The sequence below is a fragment of the Cinclus cinclus genome, chromosome 11 (genome assembly GCF_963662255.1).
Source record: "Cinclus cinclus chromosome 11, bCinCin1.1, whole genome shotgun sequence".
Lineage (NCBI taxonomy): Eukaryota > Metazoa > Chordata > Aves > Passeriformes > Cinclidae > Cinclus > Cinclus cinclus.
In genome coordinates this window covers 10,984,811-10,998,823 of record NC_085056.1, presented here as the reverse complement: position 1 = coordinate 10,998,823, position 14,013 = coordinate 10,984,811, and the positions used below count along the sequence as shown (strand labels likewise).

The following is a 14,013-nucleotide window of genomic DNA, read 5'->3' as shown; positions in this document are numbered from 1 at the left end:
AAAAAAAAAATTCTGTTGCAATTTTTGAAGAAACTTTGTCAGTGGAGAGATCTCTTGCTAACATATTCGGGATGCCTTGCAGCAGCCAAGGGACTAAGTGGAAGTGCTTATCAAAGAGACTGAAAGCACTGAAGTTGTTGCCCCTCAATCTTGCATGCTGTTTCCCTGGCATGTCTTCTAGGCTTCAGAGAATCTGAGCTACCAGCTTGTGGAAGCTTAGTCATTCATGGCAGTTGAAAGAGCTTGGTTTGGATAAATGATTTCTGTGTAGCAAAACTTGTCATATTCTGCTTGGACAGTTCATACATCTGTAGTCAAGAACTGAGGCAAAGCATGGAGAAGTGACTGGGGTCATGCACCAAATTGTGAGTGAGAAGGAATGGAAAGGTTTAGGGGAGGATGTTCATTGTCAGCCCACTTGATCTTCTCTGAGGGCATGCTCTGAGCAGGAAAAGGGAAATAGCAGTTTGTTCTTAGCAGTATTTTATGAAGCAAGTGAAGCCTGTTCTGCTGACCCTGGTCTTCAAGATTTGAAAGAAATTTTGCAATTGTAACAATTTGTAAATGTAATGAAAAAGTCTTAGGTCACCTGAGCTGGATGTTACCCCCCTTAAAGCTGAAGGAAGTATGTTTTAGGAAAATGACTTGAAATTTCTGTGGTATTACAGAAGACAAAAACATCCACAATTGTTCAAAGTTATTGGAGTTGTAATATTTGTACTTCTCATTTTTCTTTATTTAGGGTCTTACTTCGAGTAAGAATGCTGTATTACTTAAAACAAGAAGTCATTGGTAATGAATTCCAAAAGGTCTTTGATGGAACTGATGCCAGGTGAACTATAGAGAGAGTATTTTTATTTTTTTATTTCAAATGTCAGATGAAAATTCAAGAGTCTGCCTAGACCTAAATAAGAAATGTTAAAACTAAATGTGTTTATCCTTAGGCTGTGAGGAACATGTTTTTGTTTTCTCTTTGTTTACTAAACACTTCATCAACTTGACATGAGGAAGTCCTGATTCCTCTTTATGAGTCTAGCTGTATAAAGTAAAATAATATGAGTCAAATAGACTGAAAAAGTGACTGAAAGATAGAATTATGTACTTGACATGATAATTGGCAGGTTTTCCTGTGCTTTTGATTATGTGCTGTGTATTCCATTAATGCCTTTATTTTTTTTTGTGCAAGTATTGCTATTTGGAAATTCTTGAACTCACTGCTACAGGAGCTTGTGACAGATAGAAAATTGCAATTTGATTCAGAAATACTAGTGAAGAACAGTCCCTCCATGGTATTAAACATTAATATAGATAATCCTTGGTTTGCAAAGTTGTGCAAGCACAGGCTGCTGGGAGTTGGTGAAGTTCACTGAGAGAGGAAGAATGTTGTATACTGGTTTTGCTTTTGTATTCTTTCCCTGTTACTGGTCTCAAACAAAATACCAAGCTGTCTGGGTGTTTTGTATTGTTGGATTTATTGTATTTGTGTGCTTGAAGAGAGAGGTTTAAAGTCCCACATAAAGTAGAAATGTACTAAGAAAATACAAAAATTTCTTTCTTTCTCTGAATTCTGTTGATGTTGGTATGCTCTTGGTGATTCTCTTTAGTGAAATTGATGTTTGGGTTCCTGAGCCAGACCACTCTGAAGTTCCTGCTGAGTGGTGGGACGCAGATGCAGATAAATCTCTTCTAATTGGAGTTTTTAAACATGGTGAGTAACACCCCAGTATAAAAATACCCTACACTCAGAGTTTTGGTTTTCTTGTCATTTACTCTGGAAGTTGAATTTTTGCTACTTTTTTTCTTTATAGGTTATGAAAAATACAACACTATCAGAGCAGACCCAGCTCTTTGCTTCTTGGAAAGGGTTGGAAAACCAGATGATAAAGCAGTTGCTGCTGAACAGAGAGCAAATGATTATATGGATGGGTATGGAATGTTTTGGGGCCTTAAAGCAAACAAATCTGGATTTATATGCTGTACCTTATTCTCTTCCTGACTGGTTTTACATGAGTTTGGTGTCATTGTTGTAAGGAATACTACTTCCGTTTTACTCCCTTAGGATGGAAAAGAGGAATGATGTAACAACTACTGAAGCTTGGGATTTCACAGTTGGGGAAAAATGCAGCAACTTGTTATTAACAAGGATTCTACCTTGTACTGATATATTAAAAATACTGCTTAGACACTGAAGTGCAAAAGCATTCATAGGTAGAGTGCTTCAGACCTATTTAACTTGATTTCAGGTCAGCTTTTGATGTCTTAGTCTTGTGTAGCTGACCAGTGACCCCAGTAGATCAGTGTGAGAATTACTGATAACTGCGGGAAGAGGGAACTGCTTTTTTTCATTGCCTCATCACTGGGGTTTTTAGTTGTGGTCACAAAGAATACTTTTGAATGATACAGTGAATTGGGGGGAGCAGGATTCAAGCCAAAGCTGCCATGAAATACTTTCTTCATTTCAAACAGAAAATTAAATACAGTATTTTACTAAATTTAATTCAGTTTTGCTTAATTGAAAAGAGTATAAGAACTTTTCAGTTAATAGTGTAAAATATGACTAAAATGGCTTCTTTTGTGTTGAAATTTTAACAGGGATGTAGAAGATCCAGAATATAAACCAGCACCAGCACTGTTCAAAGATGACATAGAGGTATAGTAGGCACCAATTAATAGCTCCTTTTAACACTCGTTCACTTAGACACTTTAACACACATTCACTTGTAATGTAATACTTCCACCTTTTTAACAAATTACTACCTTTTTTCTGTATTTCTCTAAATTGATAAAATTTACTCAATGTGGGGTGGGTGTCTGGGTGGGTGGGAATGGTGGGGAATTGTTGCATAGTTCTGTTGTGCGCCCTGTTAGCAGTTTCTCCAAGCTATTTGTTACTTTTATTCTTTGTCACATTCAGAAATTGTTTTGAGATGTATGTTTAACCTAAATCTCTGGAGAGGGCCATATTTTTAATTGTGCTTCACTTTTGTGTTTTTACAGGATGATGTTTCATCCCCAGGTGATCTCGTAATAGCTGATGGAGGTAATCAAATCTGAGCCAATTGCTTTTGTGTTTTGAATTGTCTAATTCTGTGATTCTTAGATAAAACATAGATTACCTAGTGTAGAACCATAGGCACCAGCAGTGATCAACTTCTTTATTTTTCCCATGACTTTGTTTTCACATAGATGGACAAATGATGGAAGGGGACAAAATCTATTGGCCCACTCAGTCTGCCTTAACAACGCGTCTGCGCCGCCTGATAACAGCTTATCAACGAACGAGTAAAAACAGGCAGGCCCAGCAGCTCCAGCCAACATTCCCAGTACAAACCAGTATGATGCAGCTTCCATATGAGGAAGCTGCACTAAATCCAAAGATGGCTGCTAAGATTGAAAGACAGCAAAGGTATGTGCAGCATGCAAATGTACTTTTTCAGTCCGCCCTTATGTAAACAATGGTAAAGACATAATTTGTGAAACTGAAGAAATTGACAGAATCTCACATCTTTTTCTTGCTGGTCAAGATGGACAAGAAGAGAAGAAGCTGACTTTTACAGAGTCGTGTCCACATTTGGAGTGGTGTTTGACCCTGAAAGGGGACGGTTTGACTGGACCAAGTTTCGAGCAATGGCTCGGTTGCACAAGAAGACTGATGAGAGCTTGGAGAAGTACCTGTATGCGTTCATGTCAATGTGCAGGAGGGTCTGTCGTCTCCCCTCAAAAGAAGGTGGGTGTGTCTGTTTTTACTTTTTGAATTTGTGTTGTCAGTGCTTACCTTGAAAAGGCTTTTCTTTCACGTGTTGGAAGATAAAAATGGGGAGGAAGAATTAAGGAAACATGTTCAGAGTAGAACTGAAAGCTTATAATGGGGAGACATATATTAACTGATCAGAGTAGTCTACTTAAAGTACTGATACGTTGATACAGATAAAGTACTGATACTGATACAATCTCATTTGTTTTGTTTTAATACAGAGCTCGTGGACCCAAACATTTTTATCCAGCCCATCACAGAGGAACGCGCTTCCCGGACTTTGTACCGCATCGAGCTCCTGCGGAAAGTGCGAGAACAGGCTCTCAGACACCCCCAGTTGTTTGAGCGACTGAAGCTGTGCCAGCCAAACCCAGACCTACCTGTCTGGTGGGAATGTGGGACTCACGACAGGGATTTACTTATTGGAGCTGCTAAACACGGAGTTAGCAGGACAGATTATCATATACTTCGTGATCCTGAACTCTCATTTATGTCTGCCCAGAGGAACTATAATCAAAACAAAGTGGCTCTCTCAAGGACTTCTACTCCACTCTTGCACCAGTACCAGATGGCATTATCTTCTTCTCCTCTTACACCTCAGTCAAGACTGTCAGATGCTAAAGTGAATGCTTTTGAGGACACAAAAGCTAAAATTGAAAATCTGAAAGAGGACCCTCAGTCTTCTGAAGAGGAATCTATGTCTACAGAGGAGACACAGACAGTACTGAAATCAGAGCCTTTGAGTCCCAAGAATGGCACCCCAATACAAATTACAGACCACAGACCTAGCGTGAAGGCTGAGACAGACAGGCGCATGGTGGCAGCAAGGACAGAGCCTCTAACTCCAAACCCAGCTTCCAAAAAACAAAGAGTCAGCAAAAGGGGGTCTGACTCTAGCTCTGACTCAGACTCTGATTCAGATAGATCATCCTGTTCTTCCAGGTCATCATCTTCATCCTCTTCGTCTTCCTCATCTTGTTCCCACTCTCGATCTGGCTCTAGCTCTTCATCATCTTCATCTTGTTCTTCAGCATCATCATCCTCTTCCTCATCATCCTCATCATCATCGTCTTCATCATCATCATCGTCTGAAGAGAGTGATAGTGATGAAGAGGAGGCACAGAAACGTGGTATGTGTGTAGTCTTACTTCTGCAGTATAATTCTTTACTGAACTAGTTTATTTTTAATGGAAAAATGACTAAAAAAAGGCTGTTAAATCCCACAGAACTAAACTTTATTAGACGTAAATGTAAATAAACATACTTGCTTGATTCTTCCAAGTGAGTTGGAAGAATTTCAGGAAGTTTGCTTCTCATCAGTGCCTTGGGTGAGGCACTCAGGGTGTGTTGGTGGGCTCCCTAAGCAAGGCTGCTGTGCATGTGGTTCATGTGTGGGAGAGTGGAATGGACAGTGTTTTCTGGAAATATACTAGTTGTGTGTATTCAAGTATACAAGTTCTTTTTCTTTCTAAATACATCCTTTAGGTTTCCCTGTTTGTTTTTTCCACTCTTGCTCACCTGTCTATGTAGCTTCCTCATTGTCCTTTCATGAAATATGGCAAGCTTCCTTCTGTCCAAACTTGAGTCATGTCAGCTACTATTGTGAACTGGAGGTGCCCAAACAATGTTTTTGTACTGAAAATTTTCAAACACTTGAAAATTTTCCCAAAAATTCACTTGGAAGCTTTCCCAAAAATTCACTTGGAAGCTTTCCCAAAAATTCACTTGGAAGCTTTCCCAAAAATTCACTTGGAAGCTTTCCCAAAAATTCACTTGGAAGCTTTCCCAAAAATTCACTTGGAAGCTTTCCCAAAAATTCACTTGAAAACTTTTGTTTTTTGGTGATTTTGCTGTTGGTGTTGAAGAGATTGGTAAATCCTGGAAAGTTTACTTCATCTGTATTTTAATTTTAAGCCCAGGTTTTACTTCATTGGTTGCACAAGGGCAATGACCTTTCCACATTTGAAGCATCTCACTTTCCACATCTGAAGCATCTCTGAAGGGAGTGCTAGCTTCTCTTAGATGACTCAGTCAGAGCTATTGTTGAGGACAAATTTATGAATAGCTGCCCCTCTTACTCCTTGTGCTGATGTAGTAGTTACATTTTCAGGCAACACTTTTTTTGTTGTTTCAGACTGTTTCCCCATGTCATAGTCAAACTTCTGTTATTGTCTGGATGGAGGCAAAAGTGAAATACTAATGATGAAATACACAAAAGTCAGAGGACACTCTGGAGAGATAATAGGAAAAAATCCTCAGTGATTAAAACTGAACAACTGAATTATGCAGGCACAAATGTTCAAGACATGGAACATCCAGTATATCATGCAGTGAATGAAATGGGCTGTTCTTTAAAGTACTATCCCAATGGATTTGCTATGTGCTGGTGATAGACACCTTTGATTTCAATTTAATTCTATACTTCAGTGAATGTTGTCTTACAGAGGAATTACGTTAAGTGAAGACTGTCTGTTAGATTACTCTGCAGCATGTCTGTTTCCAAATAGCTAAATGTTCAACATCTTAAGCTTCAAAGTGCTAACAGGAATATATGTGGAATTTACATCCCTAGAAAAGAATCAGCCTGAAAAACCTAAGAGATTAATTCTTCAGTTTAACTTTGTGTTTGGACTTTCTCTGAACATTGTTGTGTGTGTTTTGTTCACCTGAACTTCTTACAGTGAGTGTTTAATTCCCTTACAGCATAATGATTTTGATGGTTTTATTTAGCAGAAGGAACTCCACATATAAAAGCCTATGATGAAGAGAGTGTGGCCTCTCTGAGCACCACCCAAGATGAGACACAAGACAGTTTCCAGATGAACAATGGGACACCAAATTCAGGTTATCTCCTACAAGGTGGATACATGTTGGCTGCATCCTACTGGCCAAAGGCAAGTTCAACTTGGAAAACCAAAGTAGTAGCTGAATGTGGGCTCTAACATTAATATTCTGTGAAATATGCTGGAATCAAGAAGCAGGGAAAATAGCTGTAGGATTTGAGCTTCAGGACCTTTTAGATGTTATGTTGATTCCTGAAACATGCATTTAAATCCGGATACTACTTTTCATAATTTTTGAAGGGGAGCATTATTTTAAATGTCACAGGTCCTTGGGGCACGTTGTGAAAAATTACATTCAAAGTGTAAAAAGTTACCTTAAATCAAATATAGGAGAGAGTTTTTAACTCAGAAATAAGTGTTTGCTTACAGAACTTGTGATTTTAGCAGTCACAAGTTTTATTTGACAAATAACTGTGAAATTATGAGAAAATCCAGTAGTTTCTGTAGTCCTCATGTACTTAGCTGAGTTTATTGGAACCTGAGAACAGTGTATTATGGAGGTGTGTGAAGTGTTATCTGTGTTTAGTGTCCAAAGGATGAGAGTGAGGAATTCCATGGTTTTTGGAAGCTAAAAGGAGACATGAATAATCATCTGTAGATTTAGTTTTATAAATGCTATTTTGTACGTTACGGCGCTGCTCAGAGGTGCAGGTCCTGCTAGCAGTGAGTCAAAGCCACACATACAAATACTCCTTTGGTTGTTACCATATCTTTCATGTGGAAATCAGGGAGATAGTGTATTTCAGTCATTTGCCAGACCTTGTACAGATGAGAGAAATTGCATATTTGTTCAGAGGTACATAGTGAAATCAAGTACAAAAGTGCTTTCACAGGAAGCTTTTTACAGTGGGTTTTTTTTGTTTGTTTGTTTGTTTTTAAAGTAAATCAGTACAGATCCAGCAACTTCAAAATCTTCAAGTCCAAGTTCAATGATAAAAATCTTGCCATTTCTGTTCTCTGTAGAATTAAGAGCCAGTGCATAAATGTAACAGTGTTGGTGAGCATTGGTCTTACCAAATAATTTTCTGTATTCTTTTAGGATCGAGTTATGATTAACCGACTGGACAGCATTTGTCAGACAGTGTTGAAGGGTAAATGGCCTTCAGCCCGAAGGAGCTATGACAGCACCACAGTGGCATCGTTCTACACCACCAAACTCCTGGACAGCTCAGGGGCAGCTGCAGAGTACAGTGAGCCCAGTGCACCCACACCCCCCCTTGCAGCTGTAAAAGAAGAATATGACCAATCACCCCAGCTGTCAAAGGTGAAGAAGCATGTACGAGAAAAGGAGTTTACAGTGAAAATCAATGACGTATGTTTATTTTTATTGCCCTAGGACCTGGTTGCGATTGCGGTGTGCGGCATGCTTTACCTGCAAGTGGCTGCCTGCTCTCACTCTCACTTCTTCACACACTTGTTTGTGGGTATTTGGGTCTGCTGCTTCTGGGCACTCAGTGTTTGGGGTTTGGGTTTGGTTTTTTGGGGAGGGGGTTTTTCTGTGTTCTTTTTTTCTTTTTTTTCTTTTTTTCTTTAATTTGCATAAGCCACTGGAAGGAATTTTTTTTTTTCTCTCTGAACTGATTTTTTGCCATGCTGATGCTTCCTCAGACAGCTTGTTTTATGCTGTTTCTAACAAATCTGGTTAGTATAAAAAGGTATTTCTTCTGTTCGGCTTTTTTTAAACATTGCAACAAGCGCTTTATTATTTCATGGTCTTTTAGAGGATTACAGGAAAAATTCCTGATTTAAATGCAGGCCAGAAGCTTCATACACTTTGTTTATCTGTAGTTTGAAACCTGTTTGTAGCACATAAAAATACATGACTATTTGCTCTTGCAGTTGGGTCTGGGACTAGGATTCAGGAGGTAAACACCTACCCAGTGTCTGGATTTTTCAGTTCACGTGAAATTTCTGTTCAAATTCTGGTTGTACATGGAAGAGCAAGATCGTATAAGGTCTAACACAGTGTTTTAATTTTTTCTCAAGTCTGCTGGAGTAACTGTATGTGAAAATCCTGATTATAAAGTAGTTATTTCTGCTTCAGCAGAAGCTCTTCTAACCCTGGCATTTATTTAACAGGAAGGTGGTTTGAAATTGACTTTTCAGAAGCAGGGACTGTCTCAGAAAAGGCCATTTGAAAGCGAGGAGGGTGCATTGGGTCAGCAGCAGTATCTGGCTCGGCTACGTGAACTCCAGAATGCTTCAGAAACCAGCCTTGTCAACTTCCCAAAATCACTTCCCAAATCAGGTACATAAAATACCAGAGAGCAGAAGGGTAATCTAGTATTAAATCCTCTCGGTTCCTCTGTTGATGTCCATGAACTGGCAGTGGAGAGAGATGTTTGCAATTCTGGAGAAATTCTCCCCAGTGCAGAGACATTCTCCAGTTTGGAGCACCTGATACTTTCTCACAGTGTCAATTGCTGCAACGTTCATTTATTAGAATGATGCCAGTGTACACTGTAAACCCCCTCCAAAGAAGATTTTAATAAAGTGCATCTCTGTACGCTGACAGTAATCAGTTTAACTCAGACCTTAATGTGGCTGCATTGAAAGTCAAGATGAGTTCCAGATTTATGCCTCTGCCAGTTTCATAATCTTCATAATCTTCATAATCTTTCTTGTGTCTCATATAAAGAGGCAGTGGAAGACAATAATCTAGAATCAATTTTTGATTTATAGCCAAAAACCTACAGCCTGTTTCATAAGAAAGTAACAGCAGGTATGCTTTGACAAATAAAAGTGAGCCTGAAGTAAGGAGTTAGCATTTGGATTAAAATATTAGAAATTATTATAAATGGGTGTTTAATTAGGCCATTTAATTTAGGCCATTTTCAGCTTAAATTTTGCAACAAGCATTAAGGTCTTTCTAAACATTTAGGGATGTCTGCCTATCTGTGTATATGCTATCAGCAGTTTTCAATGGCTATCATCCCTGTACAGATTAATTTGGAGGGAGTGGAAGGGCAGTAATGAATTTTCATAATAAAGTATCTGATATTCAGGAAGCTTTAAGCAGTCATAAAACAAAGGGCAATTTATCTTAGCTGTTATATGTAGAAATTACATGCACTCGCACTAATTCAAATAATTTTATTTCCTTTTTTTTTATTCTGACATATTTCACTTTGTAAACAAGCATCTGACACAAGTTTTATTGCATCATTTCTTAGGTACTTCCAGTCACTTAACAGCCAGTGCCAATGGAGTAATAGTTGATAGTCAGCCTGTGGTCAAAAAGAGACGAGGAAGAAGGAAGAATGTGGAGGGTGTTGATGTCCTCTTTATGAATAGGAATAAACAGCCTAACCATGTAAGTAAACTTGATTTTGTACCCGGAAAATAAGATCAAAACTATTATTGTTATTGTTATTATTAGTGGCTTAACTGAGCATAACCAGCTGTCTCTGTTCCACAAAAACTTGTAGTCAAAACTTTTGTGTTGGGGATATTTTTTGCTGATTGTTTGATTACATGGATGACAACTGGTGGAGTGTCATTAAATATTAGATTTATATACAATACCAATAAATGGATTTAAAAGATAACTTTAATTGTAATGAACTTTAATAATGTATTATTAAAAATTTGGGGCTTGACATTGCAACGCTTGGACATGCCTTCCTGTAACATCTGTTCTGGGACCTAATTGGGCAGTGACTTAAAGGGATTTCTGTGGCATGAGCAGTGCCCAAGTCCTTGAATGTGAACTGCAAAACTGTGGCTTGCATCACTCACATTAAATAATTGTGATGGTTTGTTTTCAGTGCAGTAAATCAGATGTTTTTCATTTCTCCAGGTTAATCCAGGTATCAACTCCTGCCAGGTTGCTGCAGGAATAAACCCAGCACTCACTTACACACAGTCCCAAGGCATGCTTGATGCAGAGAGTCCCGTTCCTGTTATTAATCTAAAAGATGGAACAAGGCTTGCAGGTGATGATGCCCCTAAAAGAAAAGATTTAGAAAGGTGGCTTAAAGAACATCCTGGATATGTTGAAGATTCAGGAGCTTGTATTCCTGTGAGTATTTCTTTCACCTCTGCCTAGCTAAATAGTAAAATATTTCACATATGATGTATTTGGGTTTGTATTCTATGTTACAGGGAATTATTTCCTTGTTCTTCTGTTCCACATGGGAAAAGGAAAATGTCTATTTCTTTTTGCAGTGTGAGGTCTGCAGGCCTTCTTTTTGTCTCACAAATGCAATTGCCAAGAAAAGCAGTACTAAATCAAGACATTTGATCTTTGTATTATTTCACTTATGATATAAAAAATTATCTAGGATAAGAAAACTCATTACTATGATACTGATGATGGGAGCTGAAAATGTGTAACAGCATATTTAGTGATGTGCAAGAGGATTAAACAACTTACTGTGGAATGTACCTAGTACCTATACAGTGTTAGAGTAGTGGTATTTGTGTGGGTATGAACTTCCTGCACTGTTACTTCTGAATTTGAGATTTATTAAAGTTTAGCAGAATGTAAGAAAATCTTGTGTGTTATATCTGGAGTAGCAACCTTACATCTCCATGAAGATAATACAAAACAGCAGCAATCTTCCCGACAGTTAAAGCACTATTAAAAATTGATAATTTAGTAAAGCAATGGGCAGAGGCATCAGAGAGATGATGTAGGGATATTTACTGGGCTGCTTATTAAATGACTGTGATGAGTAAATAGGCACTGTTATTAAAATATTTCTAAAGTTGAAATTGGCTTCAAATTAATGCCATACTCAAGAGAATGCACAGAGACCTTCCTGTTTTAAAGTTATATCAGAAAGATAATTGGCTTTTTAATTCCTTTGTAACAGAGGATGCAGCTGCACGATGGGAGGCCTAAACAAAAAAGACACCGTTGTCGAAACCCCAATAAACTGGATGTTAACAGTTTAACTGGTGAAGAGCGTGTTCAGCTCATTAACAGAAGAAATGCAAGAAAGGTATTCATGATACTGTTCCATTCTGATACTCCCCAAATGAAAAGTTACTTCAGATGAAGAACTTGATATACTACACTTACTAAAATTTTCCCAGTATACACATAAAAGGTTTTGTTTTAAAGTTTTGGCACAGAACAAAAAAAAGGCATTTAGAATCTTCTAGTAATTTTTTTGCAACTATGAAAATACCAATGATAGAGATAGAAACTTAGCCCATGGTTTATAGAACTGGACACTCAGTATGGTACAACGTTTGGGTCATTGGCTCAGACTGAGGCAGGGCCATTAAAATACATGCTCGAAGTGTGTGATCAAAAGTGACAGCTTCATCAGAAGTTCGAGATTTTTTGTAATCTTCTCATTACTATTTTTGGCACAATTAAAATCATACTGGTAGCATATCTGGCATTAGAACTTGTCGTTTGGAATTGAGGAAATCCTGTGTACTGGATTATTTTGCTGTTTGCTTTTTTCCAGTAATGTTTGGCATTTGCGTTTTATGGATGTGGCAGTAGGTGCTGTCAGTCACATTTCAAGGTGAAATGGTGGGGGAACAGGAGGACAGAAGGAGAAGGGGAATTCTTGTGGTAAAAGGCAGCAGTGGAAGATGAGAGAGCAAGCGTTGATTTGAATTTTTCTACAGGTGGTCAAAGTTTGGGAACAGCACAATGCATTTGAATAGGCTCTAGGGAGGCTAAAGGCAGTATTCAAGAAAAGCATGCAGAGCACTGCTGGTGTTTGTTGAACAGATCTGGCCAGATGTGTGTGATGGTGTCTTTGACTGTCACTGTAGCACCAGAGCACTAGTCCAGGGGGAGTCTTTGAGCTGTCATGTCCATGTATGGAGCGTTTTCCCTTTCCCTTGTGGCCACTGCCAGCTTCTCCTTTTGTTAGAGCAGGGAAGACAAGGGAAGCAGGATGGGTTTTTTTTGTATGCTGCTATATTAAGGTCAGGAGCTCTGTCCATCTATACAGGAGAGCGAGGCAGAATTTGAGTCTTTAATCTCTTCAGTATATTGAGACAGCAGCTCTAAAGGGGAACCGGAATGGTTGTGAGTCTCCTGAAATTGGGATCTGTGGCTGCTCTTCAAAAGCTGTGCCCTGAGGGATCTTGTCAAAGTTGAGGATCAAGGAGTGAGGGATATGATCTGTGTTCACTGTGAAAACAGTAAACAGTGACTTTTTCCCCCTCAAATTTCCACTCCATAGTTGGTACTTGGATACTTTATTAATCTCAGTTTTTCCATGTATAAGTTGTCTCCAATTTCTCCAAACTTGTTTTTTCTCATTTTCTTTTTAAATTCTGTAATACTTTGAATAGCAGGGAGTGAGGACCAAAAGTAGTCTACAAAATACAAGTTTAAATTGTAGTTTATAGAGAGAGTTAAGCAGAAACTAGAACTTTTTTTCTTTCTGGATTTCACAGAATTCACAGAATGACTAGGTTGGAAGAGACCTTCAAGATCATCAAGTCCAACCCATGCTCTAACATCTCAACTAAACCATGGCACCAAGTGCCACATCCAGTTTTTTCTTAAACACATCCAGGGATGGTGACTCCACCACTTCCCAGGGCAGACCATTCCAGTACTTTATCACTCTCTATGTGAAAAACTTTTTCCTTATATCCAGCCTGTATCTCCCTGTCACAGCTTGAGACTGTCCCCTCTCATTCTGTTAGTGGCTGCCTGGTGAAAGAGACCAACCCCACCTGACTGCAACCACCTTTCAGGAAGTTATAAAGAGTGATAAGGTCACCCCTGAGTCTCCTTTTCTCCAGGCTGAACAACCCCAGCTCCCTCAGCCATTCCTCATAGGGCTTGTTTGAATAATACCTCTCATTAATTTAAAACTTTGATTTCCTGCTTATATTCCTTTATTATTAGCAACTTTAATTTGGCCTTTTTTGAAAAAAAAATCAAGAACTTATGTCATGATGGCAGAGCCTCTTAAAAGTATTTTTAGAAAAGTTTAACGGAGTTGTACTTATAACCTTTTTGGTAATATTCACTGTTCTCTGTTCATGTGCATGCTCTTCCATTCATTGCATGCATAAATACACATTAAATATTAAACATTAGTGGGAGTGTCAAATATTGAAGTCTCAAACTGAGTTCAATAGATGAGTTTGAGTTTAGTAGATTTAGAACAAATCATGTACACATCTGTCACCAGGAGTCAGCCAAAAGCTGCATCATGCTCCATGATAATGTGTAGTGAGGCTTTATTTAAAATGTAGAGATGAAACAGTGTCAGATATTAATGTTGCCTTTTTTCCTTATCAATTGTCACATATTCACTGACTTCTGTCTTCTGCTTCTCAGGTTGGGGGTGCATTTGCTCCCCCTCTGAAGGATTTGTGCAGGTTCTTGAAAGAAAATCCAGAGTATGGAGTGGCTCCTGAGTGGGGAGAAGTTGTAAAACAGTCTGTGAGTATTTGCAGAATAAGATAACCATGACATGAAATGTA

The 14,013-nt window shown here is 38.5% G+C and overlaps 1 protein-coding gene across 6 annotated transcripts in view; it reads left to right on the top strand.

Annotated features, from left to right (window-relative positions):
* The window catches only part of CHD9 (chromodomain helicase DNA binding protein 9), a 71,692-nt gene that overhangs the window by 52,913 nt on the left and 4,766 nt on the right, over nucleotides 1–14,013 (top strand). For 3 of the 6 annotated variants that reach the window (XM_062500331.1, XM_062500330.1, XM_062500334.1), the window contains 15 exons: nucleotides 743–832; nucleotides 1,605–1,708; nucleotides 1,809–1,926; nucleotides 2,593–2,650; nucleotides 2,998–3,040; nucleotides 3,187–3,406; nucleotides 3,525–3,727; nucleotides 3,976–4,884; nucleotides 6,485–6,648; nucleotides 7,637–7,909; nucleotides 8,677–8,845; nucleotides 9,771–9,910; nucleotides 10,397–10,618; nucleotides 11,415–11,543; nucleotides 13,868–13,972. In XM_062500331.1, the coding sequence (XP_062356315.1) occupies nucleotides 743–832; nucleotides 1,605–1,708; nucleotides 1,809–1,926; nucleotides 2,593–2,650; nucleotides 2,998–3,040; nucleotides 3,187–3,406; nucleotides 3,525–3,727; nucleotides 3,976–4,884; nucleotides 6,485–6,648; nucleotides 7,637–7,909; nucleotides 8,677–8,845; nucleotides 9,771–9,910; nucleotides 10,397–10,618; nucleotides 11,415–11,543; nucleotides 13,868–13,972 (2,947 nt within the window). The remainder of the gene's footprint in view (nucleotides 1–742; nucleotides 833–1,604; nucleotides 1,709–1,808; nucleotides 1,927–2,592; nucleotides 2,651–2,997; nucleotides 3,041–3,186; nucleotides 3,407–3,524; nucleotides 3,728–3,975; nucleotides 4,885–6,484; nucleotides 6,649–7,636; nucleotides 7,910–8,676; nucleotides 8,846–9,770; nucleotides 9,911–10,396; nucleotides 10,619–11,414; nucleotides 11,544–13,867; nucleotides 13,973–14,013) is intronic. The other 3 variants (XM_062500333.1, XM_062500332.1, XM_062500335.1) reach the window with 3 other exon arrangements.